Source organism: Henckelia pumila, chromosome 1, assembly GCF_033568475.1.
Source record: "Henckelia pumila isolate YLH828 chromosome 1, ASM3356847v2, whole genome shotgun sequence".
In the NCBI taxonomy this organism is placed as follows: domain Eukaryota; kingdom Viridiplantae; phylum Streptophyta; class Magnoliopsida; order Lamiales; family Gesneriaceae; genus Henckelia; species Henckelia pumila.
In genome coordinates this window covers 63,423,434-63,450,503 of record NC_133120.1, presented here as the reverse complement: position 1 = coordinate 63,450,503, position 27,070 = coordinate 63,423,434, and the positions used below count along the sequence as shown (strand labels likewise).

The 27,070-nt window shown below is 32.3% G+C and overlaps 2 protein-coding genes across 3 annotated transcripts; both read left to right on the top strand.

The window, feature by feature from the left end:
• The first annotated feature begins 3,953 nt into the window (after positions 1–3,953).
• LOC140888416 (uncharacterized) lies at positions 3,954–12,642 on the top strand. Of its 2 annotated transcripts, none has more exons than XM_073296098.1 (10): positions 3,954–4,085; positions 5,439–7,016; positions 7,102–7,239; positions 9,103–9,174; positions 10,599–10,640; positions 10,741–10,830; positions 10,913–11,020; positions 11,120–11,212; positions 11,320–11,399; positions 11,480–12,642. In XM_073296098.1, the coding sequence occupies exons 2-10, from the start codon at positions 5,511–5,513 to the stop codon at positions 12,282–12,284; spliced, it is 2,934 nt and encodes a 977-aa protein (XP_073152199.1). In that variant the 5' UTR covers positions 3,954–4,085; positions 5,439–5,510; the 3' UTR covers positions 12,285–12,642. The 2 variants fall into 2 exon arrangements, with proteins under 2 accessions (XP_073152199.1, XP_073152194.1); XM_073296093.1 differs by having other exon boundaries at positions 7,102–7,245.
• Positions 12,643–13,576: 934 nt separating this feature from the next.
• LOC140875070 (large ribosomal subunit protein bL28c) lies at positions 13,577–16,038 on the top strand. The gene is made up of 2 exons (XM_073278614.1): positions 13,577–13,896; positions 15,512–16,038. The coding sequence occupies exons 1-2, from the start codon at positions 13,674–13,676 to the stop codon at positions 15,742–15,744; spliced, it is 456 nt and encodes a 151-aa protein (XP_073134715.1). The 5' UTR covers positions 13,577–13,673; the 3' UTR covers positions 15,745–16,038.
• Positions 16,039–27,070: the final 11,032 nt, after the last annotated feature.

Here is a 27,070-nt window from a genome sequence, read left to right as displayed (position 1 = left end):
GTGATCATAGTGCGAGTCACTACACGACTATTCAAAACATAACCTAAGAACAAACATTTATCACTTTTTTCATCAAACTTAGCAAGATGATCTCTATCATTCAAAACATAACATATACAACCAAAAACATGAAATTACTTAAGTTTTGGCCTCTTTCCCATGAGAATTTCATAGGATGTCATAGTAGAACCATTTCTCAAGTATATTCTATTTGAAATGTGACATGATGTGTTTAGGGATTCTGCCCAAAAATGTTTTGAAATATTTTTAGAACTCAACATCACTCGAGTCATATCTTGCAAAGTTCTATTCTTCCTTTCAGCAATTTCATTTTGTTGTAAAGTTTTAGGAGCAGAAAATTCATGAGAAATACCTCTCTTGTCGCACAAATTTGCAAAGGAAGAGTTTTCGAACTCCTTACCATGATTAGTGTGAATTCTGACAACCTTCAAGTTGTGTAGATTAATAATTTGTGAGCAATTTATTAAAAACATCAAATGTATCTGATTTTTCTCTTAAAAAATTTACCCACGTATATCTTGAAAAATCATCAACACAAACGAAAGAGTATTTCTTACCTCCGAAGCTTTCAACATCCATTGGACTCATCAAGTCCATATGTATATGCTCAAGACAGCGTGTTGTCTCATATGTTGGCAACATCTGGTGCGACACCCTAGTTTTATTCCCTTTTTGACATACCTCACACACAAATAGAATTTCATATTTTAAATTAGGCATACCTCTGATAGCATCAAGCTTACTCAAATTCTTCAATGTCTTGAAATTAGCATGACCCAACTTTTGATGTCAATGGTTAAATTCATCCACCTTTGTATGCCTACAAAGCCATCTCCTCTTCAAGTTGATAACAATTATCAGATGATCTAGTTTGTCTTATTCAAATTCTTTAATGTCTTGAAATTAGCATGACCAAACTTTTAATGCCAAATGTTAAATTTATCCACCTTTGTATGCCTAGAAGTCATCTCCTCTCCAAGTTGATAACAATTATCAGATGACCTAGTTCGTTTTCTTCCAGGCTTTTTAGGAACAGTAGGTTGTGGCTTTGATTTAGGTAGATCGGTTGATGTGTCCTTTTTAGGAGAGCTCACTGTACAGCTACTTTCTCTAACAAACACATGAGCTTTTGAAGATTCACCAACTTCAAATTTGTTGTTCTCAAAGTCTAACCTTGCCTTACCATCTCTTCCCATAATGAGCAAAGAATCAAGCTTGTTTGTGCTTGAATTAAACTTGGTCAGTATGGCCTTAGCTCTTTCGAGTTCTTCCCTTAGCTGACACAATTTCAAATCCTCTTACTCAGCACAACTTCAAGTCTTGACACAGCAACCTTCAAGTCAGTATTTTCCTTTGAAAAAATAGTAAAAGCGTGAATAAAACAAGAAATAAATAAATAAATACACTTGTATAATTAAGCACAAGTACAAAGTACTCGTGCAGTGCCTCAGGGCAAAAAGCTTCACTAGAAAAAAAAAACAATAAAGAATTTTACAAAACCCTAAAACTAGTGCATTATTGTAAAAATAATTTTCTCAAAAGAAAGTGAGAAAATAAACAATAAAAAAAACTCCTAAACGTCTAGTAAAGATAGAACTAGAAAACTCAATAATCGGAGTTAATCCTTGATGCCAAATACGAGAGAAACACTTTCAATCACCAATTTTCAATGCACTCAAAGACTTCACGGCAACCAAGTAAACACGAGCTTCAAATATAATTCAAAAATCTCCTCAAGGCGTATGCTCAAGCTTTCTCATGAAAAGTCTCTGAAGCTCTCTCTCTCTTCGACCTCTTTTCTATGCAAGCCTCCACGTCTTTTATAAAATCCTTCATGATCTTGTTTCTATGTAGGCGTGAACTCTTATCTCCAAAATTAGCTCGATCTAATTTCATTGATTCAAAATTGAATCTGCAAAGATAAGGAATAAATGATTAAGTTATGAAAAATAAAATATATTATCATATGTATACAATATCTCATATATTATTAAATAAGAAAACAAATCAATATAAACTTCAAGTTCAAGAAAGACAAAAAACTTAATTAAATCTTTTAAAAACTTGAAAGATATTTTAGGAAATAAAATTCTCTTCAAGATCCACCCAACAATGGTGCATTCGAAATCCACTCTATTTTTTTTTACTAATAATGCGTAAATAAATAATGTATAGATTTAAAATTTGATCTATTGTTTCATTCTTATCAATAAAACTATATTTTGGTTAAAAAATAAAATCGTAATGAAATCCACGAATTTGAAATTCATATCCCCAAACAAGGACCGTCAAACTTTCCCAAAATCTCGACCCTTCCCGAATCTCGATCCATTCTTATCCCGCAAAAATCTCGACCCAAGTTTTTCTCAAGTTTTCGAGATTTTTCTTGTCCCAATTAATATCTGGAGAGAGTTCAGAAATATTATCTACTATCGATAAGATTTTCGATTCGACCCGACCCGAAATAATATTATTATTATGTTTTATTGGCATATTGGGCTAAAGTCCATACAGAAATTAATTAATGACAATCATTAATTTTTAAGAATAATTGTTTATTATTGTAATGATCAAACAGTAGGGTCACAAAATGACATTATATTTCTTTTTTTAAAAATTAATAATAATTTATTTAATTCATATTTATAATTATTTGATTATAAAAAAAATTATATTTCTAATCAAAACCCTGATGAATGATCCCGAATTTTTAATATCATTAATTTTAAGAATAATTGTTTACTGTTGTCATGATCGAGTAGATCACAAAATGACATTATATTTCTTTTTTTAAAAAAATAATAAAAAAAAATTAATTAATTCATATTTATAATTATTTGATTATAAAAAAATTATATTTCTAATGAAAACCCTAAAGAACGATCCCGAATATTTTAAATATAAGTTTCTAATTGAAAGTTTTTTCTCTATTAAAAATATAAATTTCTAAATAATAATTTAATTTGGTTTTTCCAAAAAAATTATATTCGGACGAAGATGGGGTAAGAGGATTAGGAACCATCCCACACTTGCCAAACTAAGGGTGTTCATTTGGGCGGTTTGGATCGAACCGAACTGGGCGGTTCGGTTCGGTTTTTAACCGAAATTATTTCGGTTTTTCGGTTCGGTTTTTTTTTAAAAAAAAAATTTTGAACTTTTTTTTTTTCTAAAAATCGGTTTTTTGAAAAAAAATTTAAAATAATTTTTTTTAAAAAAAAATAAATATTTTTAGTTATTCGAATAATTTTTTGGAAAAAATTAATGGTTAAATCAAATATTTGTGATTTAATACTTCGAAAAATATATTTGAAAATAACTGTACTTAAAACAAAAAAATTGCTAATATTTTTAATTTCAATAATAATAATTTTTGAATTTATAAAAATAATGTAATATGTGTATATATATTATAATAAAATAACTTCATTAATTTTTAATTATTTCTATTTCAAAAATCAATATTTTTTAAAATCACTAAATCAATACATTTTTCAAGTTGAATCCATAATTCAAGTATGTTTGAATAATTAGATAACTAATTAAACCAATTATGTTTTTTTTAAAAAAGAACGAAGGATGACTTTTGTTATTTCAGTTTTTCAATAAAATTAATTTTATGGGCACACAATATTGATATACATGTTAATTGATTGGTAAAAAAATTCAAATTCAAAATAAAAAAAAACAAAAAAAACAAAAAAAAAATGATTTTTCGGTTCGGTTCGGTTAACCGCGAAAAAAAAACCGAACCGAATCGAACCGAAAAACCGAACCGAATTTTCGGTTCGGTTTTCGGTTCGAACTAAATTTTTGATTTCGATTCGGATCGGGCGGTTATCCGAACTGTGAACACCCCTACGCCAAACCACAAAAAAAAATATTAAAAAAACTTTTAATGGAGATTATAATTCTCCTTCTCCCTTTTCTTATGCTAAAAACGTGTCTTCCTCAACATTTTGCTGTAATATTTTGAAAACCCTAACCCCCATTTGCCCCGACAAGCAGGTTCCACACTTCAATCACCCGTAGGCCGTAACTGCGGAACATCATGCATTGCTGCCGGGGTTAGTTCTCTCCATCTTCCATTTTCTCAACCCAATTCATACCTCGTTTCCCTCTTTTCTCCACTCTCCTTTCTGCCTTCCGATAGTTGTACAGGACTTTTTTTTAATTTTAATGTGTTTTTTTTATCCTATTGCGAGTATCTAGTTTGGATTATTCCGACTCAAGAAGTTGATTTTCGTTTGTATAGCCGAGGAAGATCGGTCATTGATGTCTGTGTTTGCTTTAATTTGTTTTTAAGTGGGCAATGTGAATTGATTTCAGATGGTTTGTCATATGAAGCATTTTGTAAAGTAAGTGGTGGAGCAGCAGTAGCAAGATAGAGGAGGGTGGAGCTTTAATGAAAATATATATCCCAATTTTGGTGTCTAATTTTCCTAATAGAAAATATAAAAAGTTGGTAGTCCTGTGTATATACGGTCCTCATGTCATCAATATTTCTGTATTCGTAAATTGAAATACTAATATGCGAGTATAGCTCATAGTGTCTTTACCATTCTGGAAGTGTGTTATTTTTTGCGAATAGTTCCAAGGCTAATATTTCTCAAGAATTTCACACAGACCATTGATTCTTTGTGTCTAGAAGAAAGACTTAAGTGTGTGGCAAAACACTTTTACTTCACTAATCAAAAGAAAGGAAATAAAGTGGTGAAGGAAACACCCAGCTTGATGTGGTTTTGAAAGTCAAACAGACTCCAGTTCGTTATTGTATTTTCTACATTTTAGTCTGGATTCATGCTTCAGAGTATTATTTTTTTTATCCATATGCTGCAGTTTCAGAGTTCAGGCTATGGTTATAAGAATGAACTGAATTCTACATTGAAAAACGTTTTTTATTCAAAGTTTCAGGGGACTTTTTTTGCCCACTAGATTTTTCGCTTGTTGAAAATGTGTCTTGACTTCTTATACGATAGGTTGGAATGGAATGAGAGTTGTACAAGATGACTTGCTAAACATGCTCATATGAAAATGAAAATGTAAAATGCTTCGGTAGTGATTAGTATATACTCAATAATTCCTTTGTGTCACTGATGGGTAATTCTGAGATAAGACTCTTGATATTTTGAAGTCTCATGTACATAGGCATCACTTGTGTAATAATATGATCGAAATTATCGTTGCACTAGAATATAGTAATGGAAGCTACTGTTTCATCTTGTTTTTTGAATAGTTTTATCCTTCAGACGTTTTTGAAGCATACTTGGATAAAAGACCCTGCTAACATGGATATGAAACACTTACTTTTGAACTGTAGTTCTTTTGTTGACATTCTCTTTCTTGGAAAAAAAGTACTCCCTCTCTCTGGTGGGTCTAATATGAAGATATCTTGATCTTTTGGTCGTGATAATTTTCAGAAGTTTCTATTGGGATATGTTGAAACTCTTCAGTCCTAAACTTTGGAATCTAGGAAGCTAAAACGCAGCATCATGACATTATCTCGGCAACACAAGGAGAAGCTTGGAAATAAGAAAGTGTCCCAAGATGATTGCATGGAGGGAACCTCAGCGCGGACGAGACCTGTCAGTTATGATGATATTATGCTTAGAAGGAAAACCAGGGAAGATGCAGCTAAGCAAGATGCGGATGTCCAGACACATATTGCATCATCAAGAGACTATATTGAAAAAGTTCTTCATTCGCCAGAATCCCATGGGCAACTAACCGAGGATTTTATTGCAACAGATACAAAGTATACGTCAGATGATTCGCAGAAGCTTAGTCCTTGGAAAAAAGGGGATTCTGGTGCTTCTAACAGGGATGAAAAATTAGTCGAGGATAAAGATATAGTAGTTCGAGACACCAAAATCAAGTTAAAGAGTATAATAAGCAGCGATAGAGCCTCAGAAGGCAAAAGTGAAGCACATAATCACCAAAACAGAAAAAAGGATGGCATATCAACCTATGATTATAATGATGGATCTTATCATCAAGTCAACTTTGTTAGAAAGGAATTAATTTCTGAAAGAAGTTCAGAGAAATCCAAATTAAATAGGAAAGCACTTGATAATGAGGACGGACAGATTTACAGAAACAGGAAAACCGATAAATTTACGACTGGTGACCCTGAGAAGGAGTCTAAGAAAAGAAATGGAAGAGATATAATCCATACTGATGGAAGAAGAGGCAAATCTGAAAAAGAAACCAAACACAAACGTCAAGATGAAGAAGATAAAACTAGAGGTAGAACTGCTGGTAAAAAACACAATTCAGAAACAAAAGGAGTAGAATTAATGGGTGCCCATCATGAAAAATCCAAGGTAAGGAGGAATCAATCTGAGAGCAGAGAGCGTGACAAACACCGAGGTAAAAGGTCTCCTTCATATTCACCAAAGGAACATAAACACTCATCTAAATATAAGAAGCACCGTGGAGAATCACCCTCACATTTTCTGAAGGACAGGCCAGCAAGAGATCATTCTGATGTTGTCAATAAGAGGATATCTGGAAATGGATCTAGTAGTCACAAGAGACATATGGTTTCTTTTAGTGGTCTAGGGGGTTATTCGCCTAGAAAGAGGAAAACTAATGCTGCTGCCAAAACTCCTTCGCCATCTCGCCGTTCTCCAGAAAAGAAGTTTGCTGGGTGGGATTTACCAGCTGATGGTAAAGATAGCATAGTTGCCAGTTCAACTTTTTCCTTGCACGCCTCAGATCAGAATTCAACATTGAACTTAAATGAGTTTCCCCTTGGTATTCCGGTGATCCCAGCATTAGTAAAATCCATTGGGATTTCTCCTCTGACCTTATCCTCGCAGATGCATGCTGTTGACTCTATTCAGCTTACTCAAGCGACGAGACCTATGAGGAGGCTTTACGTTGAAAATTTGCCAGCTTCAGCTACAGAGAAAGATCTAATGGAATGTATTAACAATTTACTTATGTCATCTGGTTTTAGCTATCTTCAAGGAACCCAGCCCTGTATCAGCTGTATAGTATGTTCAACCTTTCCTTATTTTACTTCACTTGCGATCTTGTGCATTTTTTGGAGAATGATTTAGTATTTTCTCACCACTGCAGATAAATAAGGAGAAAGGCCAAGCCCTTTTGGAATTCTTGACTCCGGAGGATGCTTCTGTTGCTCTATCTTTTGGTGGGAAATCTTTTTTTGGATGCAATCTTAGAATCAGGCGCCCCAGGGACTACACTGAAGTAACTGTACGAGTATTTACCTGCAATACTTTCTTAATGACTTTACTTTTACCTTTGTGAAGTGAAATTTTTGTTTTGTGGAATGGAATATTTTATTATGCATTGACAATTTAAAATTTCATTCCCATGGGCCCATGTTTTCTAAATTAATACAAGTTTGTTAGGAAGTGAAATCAATTGAGTTTTGCATCTTTCATTTATGATTTTACTCTAAGAAGTCTATTTTTTTCCCTTTTCTATGAAGCTTCTATGATGCTTGGTTTGAAATTAAAGTTCACTTGAAAATCATTCAACCAGGCATAATCTTAGTGCGGTGCATGTTACCCGCTGCTGGATTTTTATTCCAATGTTTCTAAAAGTGTGTATGTGTTTGACTTTGTTATTTGACTTTTATCTTTGCATTCTTCAAAGCTGTCACTTAGGGTACACCATTTCTGGAATTTTTTTTACTACATTGGGAAAAGTCATTTGACTATCACCTTAAAAATGTCGAAGGAAGTTGTTCAAAAAGAAAAAGAGTGTCAAAGGAAAAGATGTAGTGTTGGTTTACTCTTCTCTCTAGGTCAAACCTTCAATCTAAACTTTTTATTTTTCAAATATCACTTATTCAGTTAGGATGGATCAGACATCCCCTCGTTAGATTTTTACCTTGACAAAAAGGTGAAGATTCTTGATATTGATTCATTTATAGGTTCGAGAACAGGTGGATGTGATTTTTTTTTGAAACCCGAATCACCCGATATTCATGACTTTGGTGCATTATAGACTTATAGTTAATTCCATTGCATTCCAAAGTTAGTCTTGAGTCTTCACATCTCGTCTTTATTGTCAGATGGTAAATAGGCCATGCATTATGATGAGCGAACATCATTTGTAGTCTTGTTCTGGCTCTTTCGCTGCTTTTGTCTTTTCATAAATTGTGTTACAGATTAATTCACGATATTTTGTTGCTGAAGACATCTCATCGTGGAGGACTTTTTTAGGGAAAAAATTGCTAATGTACATAATTTGGATAGTGACAATTAGATTTTTTTTATTTTCATCTTTGTATTATTATCTTGATATAGCTGTTATGAAACTTATAATTGGAATTTTGATAGTTGTTTATCAATTCTATTTAGGAGTATATTACTACTTGTGGCTAACTATTTGTCATTTTCTTTATTTTATAGCCTATAAATTGTCTGTGCAGTCTGCACGTGGTTTAAATTAGATGACTAACCATAATATTCTGGTGGTTTCAAACTTGTTGGGAATCATGCCATAATTACTATCGAGATATGGGTGGGATAGAACCAGACTGTGTGTGGGTTAATGCTTCACATTTACCTTTTTATATTACCTATATTCAGCTACTCGAACTTGACTAGTTTCTGAGCTTTGAATCCATGTACAAGATCCTTTATAGTAAAAGAATTTGTGATGTATGAACTCATGATTCATCGGTCAAAAATGAGATTTTATACTTTTCTGAATTTTGTAAATCGAAGAAAGCATATGTAATTGGCCTTTCTGAGTATCTGCGGTGTTACAGGGAGTAAATTCTGTTGATATATCCTTGAAATTTGAAGTGTGGAGCCTTTTAGCCTGTTATTTCGAATTAGAATCCATTGTCGGTAACCGAATTCGTTGAGGTGAAATTTATGAGTTTAACCATTAATTAAACAAATGCTGGTCACGCATATAATTATCAAACTATTTTTATTTCTTGCCTACCATCAAAATTATTTTTTATTTTTCTAGTGTTCTATTGTATTTGACTTGCTATCTTCCATTGAATTTTTCCTCTGCATAACTTTCAGTTTTCTGAGGTATATTGTGGTTATTATTCATGTAGCAGGTTTTCAGACAGTTGCTATTTTCATGCAGACTGCTTCTCCTGACAAACCACTGGTTGCCGTTGATTCAGTTCGGAATGTTGTAGAAGATTCGCCCCACAAGGTGTGTGATTGATGCATTGTAACTCAATTTATTGTGTGCTTATGCTTTTGTACTGAAACGATGTCCCCACCACATCAACTTACTAGAGCCGATTTTCTATCGAAGTATATTTAATTTACTCTAGGCATAGGCTTAGGGAGCGATCTTTCCATCTGTACAATTCCAAGGTAGAATTCAAATTAGATGGTATCCCCTACTTGTTTGTCAACTAGCTGCATTCCACGAGAGGGCATAAAGGATTTGCTTTGTTCCTGTGTCGGCCTTTGAAACTGGGGGTCAATGTTAGATTAAGGAACCTGGTCTTGCGTGAATAACAATTTACTGGAAAGAGGAGTCTTGGCAATTGCATTCAAGATCTTCCGAGCCACTCGAGTCGTGATTAAGTACTTTCTGGAAGGGCCTATAGTAGTACCTGCATTCTCAATCTGATTACCTATTATAAAGATGCATAACTTAATTACGTCACATGAAGTTATGCTAGATGGCTTGTGGGCGTTGAATCAAAATCAACCCGAGTCCCTGACTACATGAAGCCTGTTATGACATTAGGGCAACTGCAGAGGTTAAATCATAACCAACACCACTGCTCGATACATTATAAAAATGAGAGAGAATTTCATATAACTTGTATGATGTAGAATAAGACCACAGTGCACAGTTGATTGTGCAAAATTCCCAGTGTCCGTTTCTCTACTTGAAAGTTTAGTAGTGCCTGGATTCTAAATCGAAACCTTTAAATTACCTATAATTAGATGTTAGGCAGATGGCGATATTTGTGATCACATCTGGGTGGACAAAGTGGTTATATGCCTCTTGTTCTGCAGCGGCCATCAGCTCAATTTGGATCACGGGATTGCATGGTCCTGTGGGAGATGGGGATCGCCAGCGGCAAGAACATGCAGGCCTTGTTGGTTTTATTTGGTAGTTTTGGGGAATAATTTTGTTTAAAATTTTTTGGGACGATGTCTTAGGATGACATTTTTATTTAGACATCAAGTCAATATGTTTGGTGGTGATTGACTGTTATAATATAACTTTTTTTAAAAAAATTTAGTAGTTTAAAATATTATTTTTGGGAATTAGGATATAATATAAAATAAAAAGGATAGTGGAAAAAAAGTTGAATCAAAGCAATAATTTAGTTGAGAGGTTGAAAAATAGTGCAAGAGAATAAAAATGAACTACATTAATTTTTGTTTTGTTGGATAGAAATTGGTTTCAGGGAAACAAAAACAAACTATTAACTTCTAAGTGCACTATATATCCCCTGGACAAGAAGAAAAAGAAACTTTTGAAAAGAACTACGATGTGGTTAACGACCTGGTTTCCTATCTGCTTTACCTATGGATAACTTTCTCCATTTACATAAAAAAAAAAAAAAAAACTTCATATACATTCTGACAAAATCTTGCTCGAGTTTTCAGATCTTTATTGGTGGAATTTCAAAAGTTGTCTCTTCTGAAATGGTGAGTTAACAAGAAACTATGTTCTTTACATGGGGTGTTTTTTTATCTTTTCATATTTTGATGTCTGATTATTCGATTGACTTTTGAACTCACTCTTCAGCTTTTGGAGATTGCTAGAGTCTTTGGACCTCTGAAGGCATACCACTTTGAATTTATTGGTGATAGTGATGAGCCATGTGCATATCTCGAGGTAGCTAGAGTCATTTGATTGTTTTTTTTCTAGACGCTATCTTTAATTAACTCCATTAGGCACTAACCGTTCATCACCTCAGTATGTTGACCATTCAGTTACCTCAAAGGCCTGTGCTGGTCTCAATGGTATGAGGTTGGGTGGACGAGTTGTGACTGCTGTAATTGCTACTCCAGATGCAGCTTTATTGGTAAGATATCTCTTTATCTGTTTACTCTTTGAACTAATCATTTTTTTATGTTGCATGGAGGGACTTCTTTCGATTGCCTTACCAGATAGTTCATTTTAGGAAAATGTTGGAAAACTTCCATTTTATGGGATTCCTGAACTTGCAATGCCCCTTCTTGCGAAGCCCACATCTGTTCTAAAGTTGCAAAATATGGTGAGTGCTTTGTCGCATAGACATGTATTTACTCCATTTTTGTCTTATTCTGCTGTTATTTGAAATAAGGTCTTTTAAACTAATCAACCTATCTTGGCAATTTATAGTTGGATCCTGAAGGGATCCTGTCGTTGTCTGACACCGGACTGGAAGAAATAATGGAAGATATAAAGCTAGAGTGTTCAAGGTCTCCATAAATAGATTAATCTCTTTATGATTTCTTGCTGGTATGTGCATAAATAATTTTCTTATCTTTTCATCGATTAGGTTTGGTGTGGTAATATCTATTAATGTTATCAAGCCCACGATTTCTTCTGGCATAATGGAAGCGTATGAAGTACAAAAAGCAAATATTTCAATTGATGGGCGCAGCTTTGAGTTTGACAGTAAGAACTGTAGTACGGAACAGTTAAATGGAAGTACTGATGAGTTGGAAGAAGATAGGTTAACACCTCGAGAAATTCCAAGTGAATTTGAGAATCATAATCGAACTATGGAAGATAACAAAGGGGTTAATAAACCAGTTGAACCTGAGGATATCAATGGGTTCACAGTCATTGGTAATGGGCTTTCTGAAGAAATAGTTGCTGAAAAACCTGTGAAAAATGAGACTTGTGAACCATCTTCAGCAGAAATAAATGCTTCTTTTGATGACCCACCCTTCCAAGAAAACTTTGGTGCTTGTAATGTACAATCGACCAAGAAGCAAAATGATTCGGAAGTTGAGTTTGATCATAGTGATAAAAGTGCCAACACCATTCCAATGACAGACACGGAGAGGCCATTCGTGAAGGATGAGCTGATTTCCGAAGAAGATGCAAAAATCATGAATCTTGTTGCATTGGACAGTAATGCAAGGAAAGACGCCAATGCTCATGAGAATGGCTGTAACAAGGATACTTTATATGATCTTGAGTATTTGTTCGAGCTTGGCTCTGTTCTCGTAGAGTATAAAAGAGCAGAAGCTGCCTGTGCCGCCGCACATTGTTTGCATGGCCGGTTATTTGATGGTCGTGTTGTAGCAGTGTCCTATGTTGATCATGATCTGTACCAAAGGAGGTTTGGCAAGTAAAAAGAGCTTCAATTCGAAAGTGGGCATTCACGAATTTTGACAGTGCAGCGACCCAAACCATCAAATGTGGTTTTCATCTTCAGTTTGTGTCTAGTTTTTGGATCAGAGTGAAGCTTCCCTGCATTTTGTTTGCCAGAAGAAGTTGAGTTCAGGAAGCCACCATCTATTCTTCATTTCCCTAGTTTACAGGCTAAAACTTAAGCAGCTAAATGGATTTTATCGTCTTGATGTATATGTAAATGTTGGCATATGCCATTAAAATCCATGGATGAAATGATCTGGACCAGGACAGATCACTGGGATGAGCACTCGATCGATGAAAACGAAATTCTACGTTTTTTATTTTCCCGTCGAATCAGTTTTACAGGCTAAAACTTAAGCAGCTAAATGGATTTTATTCATTGCCCTTATTTATGGTCATGCATTTGAATTTTATCATGGAGTTGGTTTTTGGGCAACATTATCTTTCTTCTTGTCCCAATCCTTTCCCTTCTGAAGGAAAAGATTAGGTGGCATATTTTTTAAGGTTCAATATCGTAAAATTGATATCGCTAATGTTATTATGTATTAAAAAAAATCGATTTAAAGTAAAGAAAATGAATCGTTTTAGAATTTAGTTTGATTCAAGGATTGTCAGCTGGCCTCTCACAGCCGTATGTGATGTTGAAGCTTCAAACTGAGCACCTAATGTGTGGGAAACAGTTCAAAGTTTGCCACTTCTTTCCTTTCAAGTATCAATTCATTAATATCAAACCTCTAGTTTAGACAGATTCAATATCTATTTTTTCTAACAAATTCTTCTCTCAACTCTCTTGCAAATCTGACGTCAAATTCTCGAGTTTAAAGCGATCTTATATTCGAGATTCAATTTATTTGAAAATAATCAAGTTCCTTCTTTTATAACAATTATTTTTAGCCGTGGAAATTTGCCAAATAGTTACACACTAACATGACCAAACTAACACTACCCAAAAAACAGGGTTAGTCTATGCACGGGAGTGTTTCATCCCCAAATTTATATCATTAGATCATGTGGGTCCCTTGTATTTTTATGGAAATTGACATGTGTGTGGATGATCCAAGAATATTTGATACATTGTGGGGGGAAGTACTCTAGGTGTAGCATAGAATTTCTAATCAAATTATAAATAATAATTTTATAAAAGAAAAAAAAAACCCTGTAATTTATTGTTATTTTGAAAATAAATAAATAATATGTAAACATCTTTTGGGGTAGTACTGAAAAACAGTAAAAGATGAATGGGCGAAAACGAAATTTGCTTAATCATTATCCCCACAATTCCCTTCCGCTAACTTTCCCTCGTCGCCTGCCCTCTCACTCGTCTCTCTGAAATTTATCTGATAACAGAAAACGGAAACATTGCTGTAATGGCAACCATCACTGCTGCAATCGGACCACTAATGGCGGGTTTTTCAGCAGCGAAATCCCATGGTTTCAATAAGCTTTCGATGAATGTGTCGAGAACCACTTCAGGTCTTAATTTCACTGCATCACAGCTGAGCGGTACCAAGATTTCAGCGACCCATTTTCAAATCCCTACTCCTGTTCCGGTTGATGCTCTACCCAGGCCTTCTCTTCTGCCTGTTGCACGTAAATTTCTTCCCTTCTTTCTGTGTTTGTGGGTTTTCTTTGTAACATCGGTATGAGTATGCTATGCACTTAATTTGACTTGGTACGAGGGGCAGAGATGGGATTTATGGGGTTGGTTTGAGGGGTTTTTGGTGCGATGAATTTGAGTTAGAGGGTCGAAGTAAGAATTTTTGAAGAAAATATGAGTGATCTCGCCATGAGTCTGCCCCTTCTTGGCCCTCCTCACTCAATATTCTAGTCATTTTGGTTTTGCCTCTTGAGCTACGCATGATTCTCAAATCTTAATATTGGCGTTCTTCTGTTTCGGAGCAGTAACTAACTAGGAGAGTGGCTGCAGGTTGGCTATAAAAATTGTCCTAAGAGAGGTATTATTGTTATGACTTATGAGTACCACATCGAATGGGTGCTCCCGTGAGACATTTTGAAGTGGCACTTAAAAGTTTAGGAGTTGAGACATTTTGAAGTGGTACTTAAAAGTTTAAGAGTTGAGATTAGTTTCTAAGCAATCATTGTTGTTAAAACGCTCAGAACTGCTTACGGTCATGTCTTGTGTATACATCTGTTTATGATTAGAAAGCTGAATTAAAGTGTATTAGAGTTCAAAGAGTGCATTTTAAATTGGATTTGATAGTATGTTTCATTTCTTGAGAAATATTTCCGACCTGATGCATATGATTATATTTTCACCTAAACAAGAGTTGTTGATTGTACTCTTGGCTAAAGAAGTTGGTTTGAGTTTTAGCATGCCGGCCTTGTGTCATGGATGTAGTCCTTGATGGCCTAACCACATAAATTTAGTTTTTTGTTGCATTGTATTTTCTTTAAATATTACTGACATTCGAATTCAACAATGAGAATAGTTTACAATTGCTTGTTGCTTTTTGATGCCCCATTAAGTTTGCTGGTGCAAAATTGATCAAACTGGTTTGCTGTACTTTTGACATGAACTGCACCAGGAATAAATCATGATAATATATGATTATTTGATGCGTTTTGAGAAATTGTGCGAGTGTGTTTCTCCTTCTTATAAAAAAAGAGTGTGTTTCTCCTTTTCAAGTATTTTTGGTGTTAACTGGTTGTGTCGGCTATCAAAATTAGACAGTTAGTACAAATTTGCTACTTGATGACAAGAAGTTATAGCATGAATATGATGCATATTGGAGTCTATCGCCATGATTTGATTATTAGAAAAAGTAATGTAATTTTTAACAACCATGGCAGTTCACCAGTGCCTCTTTCCTCCCATTTCTGGTCGTTTTTAGGTGTACGTGCGGTAAAATGGGGGGTTTACGTTCTACCAAGGCCTAGTGCTTTATGACCGAAACTCGGAGCCATTCTTGTTACCTGGTAGATCCAAGAACAAGATGCATTACTGATACATTCAGAGCTTTAGCATAATCTTCTCACACCTTTCTGTGATTGAAATACAATACATATCATTTTATGAGACGGTGGTGTATCTGATACACCACCTCTACTATCCTTGCACAATCTCAGGTGTATTCTTTTCATGTCTAATATTTATATAATAAACTTAATGTAATATTCTAATATATTAATGAAATGATTTGAGATTGCATTTATGTAGCTGTTATTGCTGCTTTCCAATTTTCAGGAAGAATATGTCCGTTTACGGGGAAGAAATCAAACAGGGCAAACATAGTTTCTCATTCGAATCACAAGACAAAGAAGCTGCAATTTGTCAATCTACAATACAAGAGAATCTGGTGGGAGGCAGGGAAACGCTATGTGAAACTACGATTATCAACAAAAGCTATAAAAACCATAGAGAAGAATGGACTTGATGCGGTTGCTAAGAAGGCAGGAATTGATCTAAGCAAAAAGTAACGTCAACGGTGAAGCTCTTTTCCTGGAGGCGGTGACTGACCTTGTAGTTGGAGGGCAGGAATATCGTGTGGGGGGCGGAAATGGAGATCATTGATTATTATTAGATGTTACGAGGTTTTGAATCTTTTATATGTTGTGTAGCTTCTTTCTCCTCTGAAATGACTTATATTGTTTTGTCTTTCCTCTGTTCTTTCTCTTAATCAAGAAAAGTTTGTGATACAATCAGTGATGTGAAAGTGAGATTAAAGCACCAAGCACGAGTAATGAGCAACAATTTGGTCAAATGGGGAAAAACCAATTATAGCCATGGTTGATCTTATTAAGCATCAATGTTTTACTTGCAAGTTGCAATTTTAGATTGAATTTTAAACAATTTGAGATTCTTTTTTCTGAAAAAACTTGTGCGCGTTCTTTTATGCATTTGGTTTTAAATTTGTTGCAATTATATATTATTTTTAACCCAAACTTAAGCAGAAAAATGTCGTTGCATTCTCTGACCCACAAAAACTTATTTTTGCTTTCTTTGAGTCCACTTGTCTTTTTCATGTGTAAATCAATATAAGATATTTAAAATATGATACTAATATGTGACAATGAATAACAAATTTTCGATTTGATATAAAAAATAAGGTTTTGATTATCAAATTGTAACAACTTTATTAATATCGATTGTTACACATGTTTGAGTACTCAATTATCATATATTAGTACCAGATCTGAAGTAGTTTGTATTCAAATTCATATATCAGTATCATATTCTCAATGGTTCGTATTGATTTTAATTTGATAAAAGAAAAACGTTGTCATTAATATCAAAATACTTGTTATACATGTTTGGTACTCAAAAATAAAATATTAGTATCAGATTTGAAACAGTTTTTACTCGAATACCATATATTAATATCCCCAAAAAAAAGCCAAAACGAATTTGAGCGTTTAAAACAAAATTACCCTTATTTCAAACAAGGAATATTATTCTAAAAAAAAAAGGAATATTATGGTTTGTACACTTTGATAGTTTGAAATTACATCTCCTATTATCTTTTTATTATCTATGACTCTTGAGAAAGAAAAATGTCATGTTAGTGCAACTTAAAGTGACATCTAACATGATTCTCTAAGCTATTACTTAAAACAAATATTAATTTTTACATTTAAGCTTCGATTAATTTCCATTTGCGCTTGCTTTTTACAGCCTTGCATATGATCATCTTTTATGCACTTCCGGTTTTTGCTTTTTTAAAAGGGTTGAATCGTGACTCTCCAACACCATTATGCTGTATATTCTGTTAGAATTTGTACAAATACAATTAAATTAAAATACACTTAAAAATGTGAATGGATGACCGTATATTTTGAAATTGAAATAAAATGGTCCCAAGGTGTTATCTGGAATTTTCAAAAGGATATGACTTTGGGAAATAAACTGTCATATGCAGTTTAAATTTGTTTTTGAATTGTCCGTTGACATGAAGAGATGCATCCATTCATTGTGGCTTTTGGAGATGAATTCTGGGGCCTATAAAAGTGTATGAGATTGTGAGTTTGTAAAAAAAAAAAAAAAAAAAAAACTACAATTTTCATTCCAATCTCTTTTATTCCAACTATATATATACACATTTCAAAGTTCCAAATATTTTCTATTGTTGCTTACAGAAAATATTGCAAAAGGCTTGTCATATCTCAAAAACTATTTGTCATATTCCTTAAGTAACATTGAGAGGGGACAAATATAGTTTTTAGGAAAATGAATTCATACGTGTTTCAAGTCTTTGATTTTGTTGTCAGCTCGAGATCTCCGTCGTCGAAGTGAAATTATTTCTTCAATCTAAAAACTATATTATCTGTTGCTCATAAAATTTACGATGGAGAGTGGAACAAACATGGCAACCTTGAAGTTCATGAATCAAGACATGGTGAAATTGGATCGATTCGATGGCACAAACTTTACGCGGTGGCAAGACAAACTAAAATTTCTCCTCACGGCAATGAAGATCTTCTATATTCTTGATCCAAATTTGGAAGACATCCCGCTGCCGGCTGATGGAAAAGATGATGAACTAAAAGCAAAAAGAGAGAAAAGGCAAGAGGATGAATTGATGTGCCGCGGTCATATTTTAAATGCCCTGTCCGATCGTCTCTATGATCTCTACACAAATACAGCATCTACTAAGGAAATATGGCAAGCATTGGAAAACAAGTATAAAGCAGAAGAAGAAGGTACCAAGAAATTTTTAATTTCGAAGTACATTGATTTCAAATTTATTGATGCTAAACCATTGTTGCCTCAAGTACATGAATTGCAAGTTATTGTTAACAAAATGAGGGCTGTCAAGATAGAGTTACCAGAATCTTTTCAAGTTGGTGCAATCATAGCAAAATTGCCATCTACTTGGAAAAGTTATCGGAAAAAGATTCTTCATAGTTCCAAAAATTTTTCTTTGGAACAAATACAAAAGCATTTGCGTATTGTGGAAGAATCTATGATAAGAGATAAGAATGAAAATTCTGGTGAAGGCAGTTCTAAAGCCAACGTGATAAATCAGCCTTTAAAAGTCAACAATAATTTTAAGAAGAAAGGTAATCCACTTGGTCAGAAAAATTCCATCGACAAATTCAAGAGAAAGCCCAAGGGAGCATGCTTTGTTTGTGGAAAACCTGGACATTATGCTAGAGATTGCAGGTTTAAAAAGAAACCAAATGAAAAAGAGGCGAAGATAAACTCAGTGGAAATGGACAACATTGTGGCAACTACAAGTCATGTTAATGTTGTTCAAGGAAAAGTGCTAGGTTGGTGGTATGACACATGTGCTACAGTCCATGTTTCTTATGATAAGTTATTATTCAAGACTTATCAAGATATTGAATATGGACAAGAGATTCAAATGGGAAATGAAGGACGTTCCAAAGTTTTTGGTAAAGGAAGTGCAGTTTTAACTTTTACTTCGGGAAAGACAATAACTTTGACAAATGTTCTTCATGTTCCAGATATGAATCGGAATCTAGTCAGTGGCGACCTACTTAGCAAGGCTAAGATTAAGGCAGTGTATGAGTCTGGAAAATTGACTCTTTCAATCTCTAATAATTTTGTTGGGAAAGGATTTTCTTGTGATGGAATGGTCAAATTATGTACTAGCAACAATGAAATAAATAAATGTATTTCTTCGGCTTATATGATTGATTCCATTTCTTTATGGCATAATAGATTGGCGCATATAGAAAAATCCACAATGAATAGAATGATCAAATGTGGTTTTATATCTTGTGATTTAAATAAATTTAAAAAATGTGAAATTTGTGTGAAATGCAAGATGACTAAGAAACCATTTCAAAGTGTTGAAAGAAATACTCATACTCTTTATCTTGTTCATTCGGATATTTGTGAATTAAATGGAATGTTAACAAGAGGAGGAAATAGATATTTTATAACGTTTATAGATGATTGTTCAAGGTATACGTTTGTTTATTTGATGAAACATAAGGATGAAGCTTTTAACATGTTTAAAGTTTATAAAGTTTTTTGTAGAAAACCAACTTGATAAAAGGATTAAGATACTTAGGAGTGATAGAGGTGGTGAATATTTTTCAAATGAATTTAATTTATTTTGTGAAGAAAATGGAATTTTGCATCAAAGTTCTGCACCTCGAACACCCGAACAAAATGGTTTAGCGGAAAGAAAGAATCGAACTTTGGTAGAAATGATAAATTCTATAATCATAAATGCAAAATTACCATTTAATTTATGGGGAGAAGCATTACTAGCAGCATGTCATATAATAAATCGAATTCCTCAAAAAAAGAATAATTTATCTCCGTATGAAATATGGAAAGGAAGAAACTTTAATATAGGTTACTTCAAGGTGTGGGGTTGTCTTGCTTATTGCAAAAACATGAACCCAACAAGGACTAAATTAGGTCCTAGAGGAATTAAGTGTGCATTTGTGGGATATGCTACAAATAGTAAAGCATATAGACTTTTAGATTTAGAATCTAATGTTATAATAGAATCAAGAGATGTTGAATTTTTTGAAAATTCACTTGCGTCCGAGGATAATTCTAAATTAATTCCATATGTTCAGTCTCAAGAGAAGAATTTAGATGGATCACAAAAGAACGTATCTACTAAAGCTAATGGACAAATTTTAGAGCCTAGAAGAAGTAAAAGAATAAGGAAAATAAAACATTTAGATTCTAATGAGATTGATTCTCAATTAATATCTCTATGCTTGGTAGAAGGAAGTAGAAAAGAAATAGTAAGAACAATTTCAATTGTCTTACAAACAGAAAGTAATCCTATTACTTATAAGGAAGCTATGACTTCTAGAGACTCTAATTTTTGGAAAGACGCTATAGATGACGAAATGAATTCTATTATATCAAATCACACTTGGGATCTTGTTGATTTACCTTCTGGTTCTAAACCTATTGGTTGTAAGTGGGTGTTTAGAAGAAAGTATCATAGTGATGGAACCCTTCTAACATTCAAGGCTAGACTAGTAGCCAAAAGATATAAACAACAAGAAGGAATTGATTATTTTGACACATATGCTCCTGTTGCTAGAATTACAACCATAAGGATTTTATTTGCATTAGCTTCTATTCATGATTTAATTGTACATCAAATGGATGTAAAAACGGCGTTCCTAAATGGTGATCTTGATGAGGAGGTCTACATGAAACAACCTGAAGGTTTTGTTCTATCGGGAAATGAGAAGAAAGTATGCAAATTATTAAAATCCTTGTATGGTTTAAAGCAAGTTTCAAAACAATGGCATGCAAAATTTGATTCTAGTGTTCTTTCAAATGGATTTGTTCACAATACTGTTGATAAATGTCTTTATCATAAATTATTTGATAATTGCATTATATTTATTTGTCTTTATGTTGATGATTTATTAATAGTATGTAATAACATGAAAGGCATATTAGAAACAAAGAGGTTTCTATCTTCCATATTCAAAATGAAGGATCTTGGACAAGTGGATACCATACTTGGTATTAAAGTTACGAGAAATAGTGGGGGTTATGAACTAAATCAAGCACATTATATTGAGAAGATGCTTGATAAGTTCAAACATTTGAATATTAAAGAAGTTAGTACCCCAATTGATCCAAGCGTCAAGCTAATCAAGAATGATGGAAGGGCAGTGACACAACTTGAGTATTCAAGTGCAATTGGTAGCCTAATGTATGCATTGCAATGTACAAGACCGGATATTGCTTTTGCAGTTAGTAAACTAAGTAGGTTTACCAATAATTCAAATAATGATCATTGGAAAGCCGATGGAAGAGTTTTTGGTTATTTAAAGAAAACCATTAACCTTGGTTTGCAATATTCGAAATTTCCTGCTATATTAGAAGGATATACAGATGCTAGCTGGATATCTAGTGTGGGAGACAATATATCTACTTCGGGGTGGGTGTTTACTCTTGGAGGAGGTGCAATATCTTGGAGGTCCAAGAAACAAACTTGCATAACACATTCCACCATGGAGTCGGAATTTATTGCATTAGCCGAAGCAGGAAAAGAGGCAGAGTGGTTACGTGATCTTTTGTGTGAAATACCTTTGACTTCAAAAAGTATTGGTTCGATATCAATATTATGTGATAGTTAAGCCACTCTAGAAAGGGCATATAATGATATATATAATGGAAAGTCTAGGCATATAAGCTTAAGACATACTTATGTGAGGAAATTAATTAAAAGTGGAACCATTTCTCTCACATATGTGAAATCTAGTGTAAATCTTGCAGATCCTTTTACTAAACCTCTTACGAGAGAATTAGTAAAATCTACATCGAGAAAGATGGGATTAAAACTCATTGATTGAAATAAATCATCAATAACGGCAACCCTACCAAATATTATTATTTGAATGATATAAGGTTCAAAGGGTAAAAACAAGTTATTGATTGTGAAAAGTTTACAGTATTTTATTATAAGTGACCCGTCTTTGATGAAATAAGTACTGGATGTTACAGTTAGATGGTTGAACATAAATTGTTCTTAATAAGATTCAGTTCAAGGAACAAGTATTTTAAATGTAACATAGATATTGGAAGAATTTTACCTATATGAGCTTAAGGTGGTGCCGCTTTAAAAGAAAGTTGGGAGTTTCTTTCTGAAAAGTTCATAGAATGGATGAGTGCAAGGCCAATAAAAGCACTGAGCAAGAAAAAAGGAACTTATGGAAAATGAGTGTTTATGTGTGATTAAGTCACCGGTATTGTTATAAGAAATTATGATTCAAAGCTATTAAGCTATTATTAATTATACAATTACTTTGTGATTTCTTCACTAAGGAGTGATTCAAATCGACAGATATCATTCTGTATTAATAAAACACCGAGTACGAGTTGGATGATTAATTATTTTGAACAAGTGGGGGATTGTTAGAATTTGTTCAAATATAATTAAATTAAAATATACTTAAAAATGTGAATGGATGACCGTATATTTTGAAATTGAAATAAAATGGTCCCAAGGTGTTATCTGGAATTTTCAAAAGGATATGACTTTGGGAAATAAACTGTCATATGCAGTTTAAATTTGTTTTTGAATTGTCCGTTGACATGAAGAGATGCATCCATTCATTGTGGCTTTTGGAGATGAATTTTGGGGCCTATAAAAGTGTATGAGATTGTGAGTTTGTAAAAAAAAAAAAAAAAAACTACAATTTTCATTCCAATCTCTTTTATTCCAACTATATACACATTTCAAAGTTCCAAATATTTTCTGTTGTTGCTTACAGAAAATATTGCAAAAGGCTTGTCATATCTCAAAAACTATTTGTCATATTCCTTAAGTAACATTGAGAGGGGACAAATATAGTTTTTAGGAAAACGTATTCATACGTGTTTCAAGTCTTTGATTTTGTTGTCGGCTCGAGATCTCCGTCGTCGAAGTGAAATTATTTCTTCATATTCTGATCTAAAATTATGTTTGTTTTAGTAGGTTTATTGTGAGATAGACTTACGAGAATATATATATATAAGATAGACCGACCATGTTCATAGATAGAGTGAAAAGTAATAATTTTGATATAAAAATAAATATTATTTCATGATTGGGATATTTATTTCATAAAATTAACCTGTAAATCTTTCTCATAAAAATTTTTGTGTATGTTTTATTAAAAAAAGAAACTTCACTGACATGGTATTTTTTGTAAAAATGAAATGAAAAAAGGTGGTCTAAAAAATTCTGCTAAATTTAAATTTAAAAAATTTGAGGGGTCAGTACACCCCAGAACTGAAAATATTTATTACTTGATCTTGATCTTGATCTTGATCTTGATCTTGATCTTGATGAGATGCATGCTAGTTTTAAAATATTTATTTTGCATAATATCATACGGTTGAATTTTAATTTGGGTGTGCGCGGTCTAAATTTTTTTACAAACCGTACATGCCTAAACTAATTTTGGACACTTGGATTTTGCATTAAGGTATTATAGTAAAATGTTTTTAAATTAATACTTGATAAATTAATAACATCTCTAAAATAATATTTTTTTCAGTCCCGACTTGGGCAAGTTTATTAAATCAATAATTTCGATAAACTAATAAGATAATAAATTTTCAGAATACTTATATATATATATATGGTTCCATTAATATCATAAATTAATAATCCTCTAAAAATATTACGAAGTATAATTAGGAGAAGTTAGTAAATTGTGATTATAACTGTTTTTTTTTTTTTTAAATTCAAATCTAATGGAAATGTGATTCTAATTCGATTTTATCTCTAACTGTTTTGATTGCATCCAAAAGTGACGATGTTGCATTTTCAAATTGTAGTGAAAAATTGTGAAGAGTTTTTTTTTCCTCTATGATTCCAAAAATAATGCATCATTTTCAATTGTGTTAGCCTCAACTTAATTTCAATTGTGTTAATTAGCTGTAATTTCATTTAAGTTTTACACTTGCATGCTAACACATCTATTTTCATCTGGATAACATGAAAATATTTTTTAGATAAATAATACGGAAACTGCTAGTGTTACATTAACTTAATTACTATATATTAGATAGATAAAAAAAAATACACTCTTTAAAATAATAAATTATTTATTTATCATTAATTATATTTTTATACATTAATAAAATTTCATAATCCCAGCATATTAATTTATAGAAGTTTTACAATATATTTATCTAGGGGTGAGTTTTCGGTATACCGTATCGAATATATTGGTATGAAAAAAATTTATATCGATACCGATATCGAAATTTCGAAATTTTGATATGGAAAAAATCCATATTGATACCGTATACATACCGAAAAAATATTCAATATACCAAAAAATTGTCTATATATCGAAAAAATTTTGGTATGGTATCCCGAAAAGTCGGTATTTTGGTTCGGTATCCCAACCCTATATTTATCTATGATTTGAAGATCAAATTTATAACTACGATTTCATCGTTATAATATATATATATATATATATATATATATAGTTATATATTTACAGGTAGACAAATAATTTGGCTCACACATCTGTATATCATAAGCATTGAATCAACCGTCCCCACATCCAGTTCATTCAAAGTTGTCTCTCAAACTCCACTTGATCCACACTTATTATTGGTTTTGAGAGTTGAGACATCACTTGTCATGCAAAGGGAACCCTTCCCGGTTCCAAAAAGCCATTTTTACATACATACATATATATAATTGGTTAAGGGATTTTTTTAAAAAAATCTATCTTACTATTATTCGTACAAGTGAGATTTAAACTCGAGATCATGGTCTTTTAAAACTTTTTTTATTATGATTTTTAACATATATTAATTTCAAACACTTTGAAAATTACCTTTGACATTAAATGAATCGATCTCGAGTTGAGTTTCAGAGTTCTAAGGTTTATTGGGAATATAGTCAAAATAGTCCTATAATTTTGCCCATTTTGTGTTTGGTCCTGTAAGTATTTTATTTTGGATTTTAGTCCTATAAGTTAAGTTATAATTGATTTTTAGTTCTTTCTTAATAGAGTGTTGACGTGACATTAAAAAATGCTGACGTAACAGCTAAAAATGCTTAAATGGCATTGAGAAATGATGATGTGTCTATTGTGGCATCAACAATTAAATGCTACGTTTTCAAAACCGGACTGTACCGACTGGTTCAACCAGTTCGATCCGAAACCGATCACTGATTTGATCCGAAACACTCCAAAAAATCGTTTTAACGGTTGAACCGGCAGAACAAGTTAAGAACCGGAAAATTGGTTTTTCGATTTTTTTTTTGAAAAATTAGTTTTTATTTTAAAACCTTAATTTAATATTTTATTATATATACATGATTGTTTGAAATTTTTTTTTCGTTAAAAATATTATTTATTAATATTAGAGTTTATAGTTTTTTTGAATATATTTAGATAGTTAATTAATTTTCAAACTATGATAAATATATATTTTTCTATTTATATAAATTTTTAGGTTTTTATAATTTAAAATATATTATTAATTATATTATATAAACAATTTTCCAATCCGACTGTTCGGTTAAAACATTCCAATCAGTTGGATCGTTTTTTAAGCTAGATCGGTTTAATCACTTGTTCGGTTATAAATTAAAAAACATTGCTTAAATGAAAAAGGACTAAAAACCAAAATATAACTAAATTTACAGGACCAAAACCCAAAAGTGAATACTTATAGGACCAAATCACAAAACAAGCAAACTTACAGGACTATTTTAGCTATTATCCCAAGGTTTATTTACATTTTATCATGATGATGAATTTTCATTTTTCAGGTCAAGCTCAAGCCACTCATTTAACTACTTTACTTGGTTCAAAATCAAATTCACAAATATGTATGTACACAGTATTTTGGTGTTGTGACCAATACTTATTCATGTTAGAAAAAGAAGCGTATTGGTTGTTGTATATTTTCAAATATTTGAGTTATATGTTATCATTAGTTATAGTTTATACTAAAAAAACAATAATTCGATCTTATAACTAAAATCAGAGTCAATGTCACGTGTTTAATTCTGAATTAAGTTGAAAGTAGGGGGAGAGAATGTTAACATTAATAATTGCTCCTGCTAGAACAACATTCGATATTATGCATTTGTTATTTAAATGTTTGAGTTGCAACGATATCTTAACTATAAATTTGGATAACAAATTGAAAAATGAATTCAAGCCTATCCTATCACTCTGAAGCGTGAGTTGGTTTATTTAATTTGATTGAATTTTGTTTTTCGGAATATAGTCAAAATGATCCTGTAAGTTTGTTCATTTTGTATTTTAGTCCTATAAGTATTTAATTTTGGGTTTTGATCCTATAAGTTAAGTTATAATTGGTTTTTAGTCCTTTCTTCATAGAGTTTTGGCGCGACATCAGAAAATGCTGACGTAACATTGAGAAATGATGATATGTCTCTTGTGGCATCAACACTTGAATGTCATGTTTTCAAAACTGAACTGTACCGGCCGGTTCGACCCGGAACCGATCACTGGTTTGATCCGAAACACTTCCAAAACCGTTTTAACGGTTGAACCGATCAAGAACCGAAAAACTGGGTTTTCGATCTCTTTTTTAAAAAAATAGTTTTTTATTTTAAAAACTTAATTTAATATTTTTATATATATACATGATTATTTAGAATATTTTATTCATTAAAAATATTATTTATTAATATTAAAGTTTTTTAATTAATTAATTTATTTTTTAAATAATATATAACTATAACTAATATTTTGAATATATTTATATAGTTATTTAGATTTCAAAAACTACATACATATATATATTTTCTATTTATATAATTTTTTTAGGTTTTTAAAATTTAAAATATATTATTAATTATACTATATTATATAAACGATTTTCTGATTCGACCGTCAGATTACAACGGTCCAACCAGTTGGATTTTTTTAAGTTAGATTGGTTTGATCACGAGTCCGGTTATAAAAAATATTGTTTAAATGAAAAAGGACTAAAAACCAAAACATAACTAAACTTACAGGACCAAAACCAAAATTGAAAACTTACAGAACCAAATAATAAAAGAAGCAAACTTACAGGACTATTTTAAATATTATCCTTTTGTTTTTCAAGAGCATGGGTCTTTGTGATTCAATTACGGGGCATATTTATAATTATATTTATTTTTAAAAATCATGGGTTTTGTAATTTGAGAGGATTATTTTTGCAAAAAATTCTCAAACCGTGATTATGATTTGTTGAATGATGATTGATTTAACCGCTAAAAAAAGCTCAATCTGAACAATAATCAAGATCAAATTCAATGGCTCGTGGCCTCGTTGCTCTTGCACACATACTTAAAGATCTTAATTAAATTAA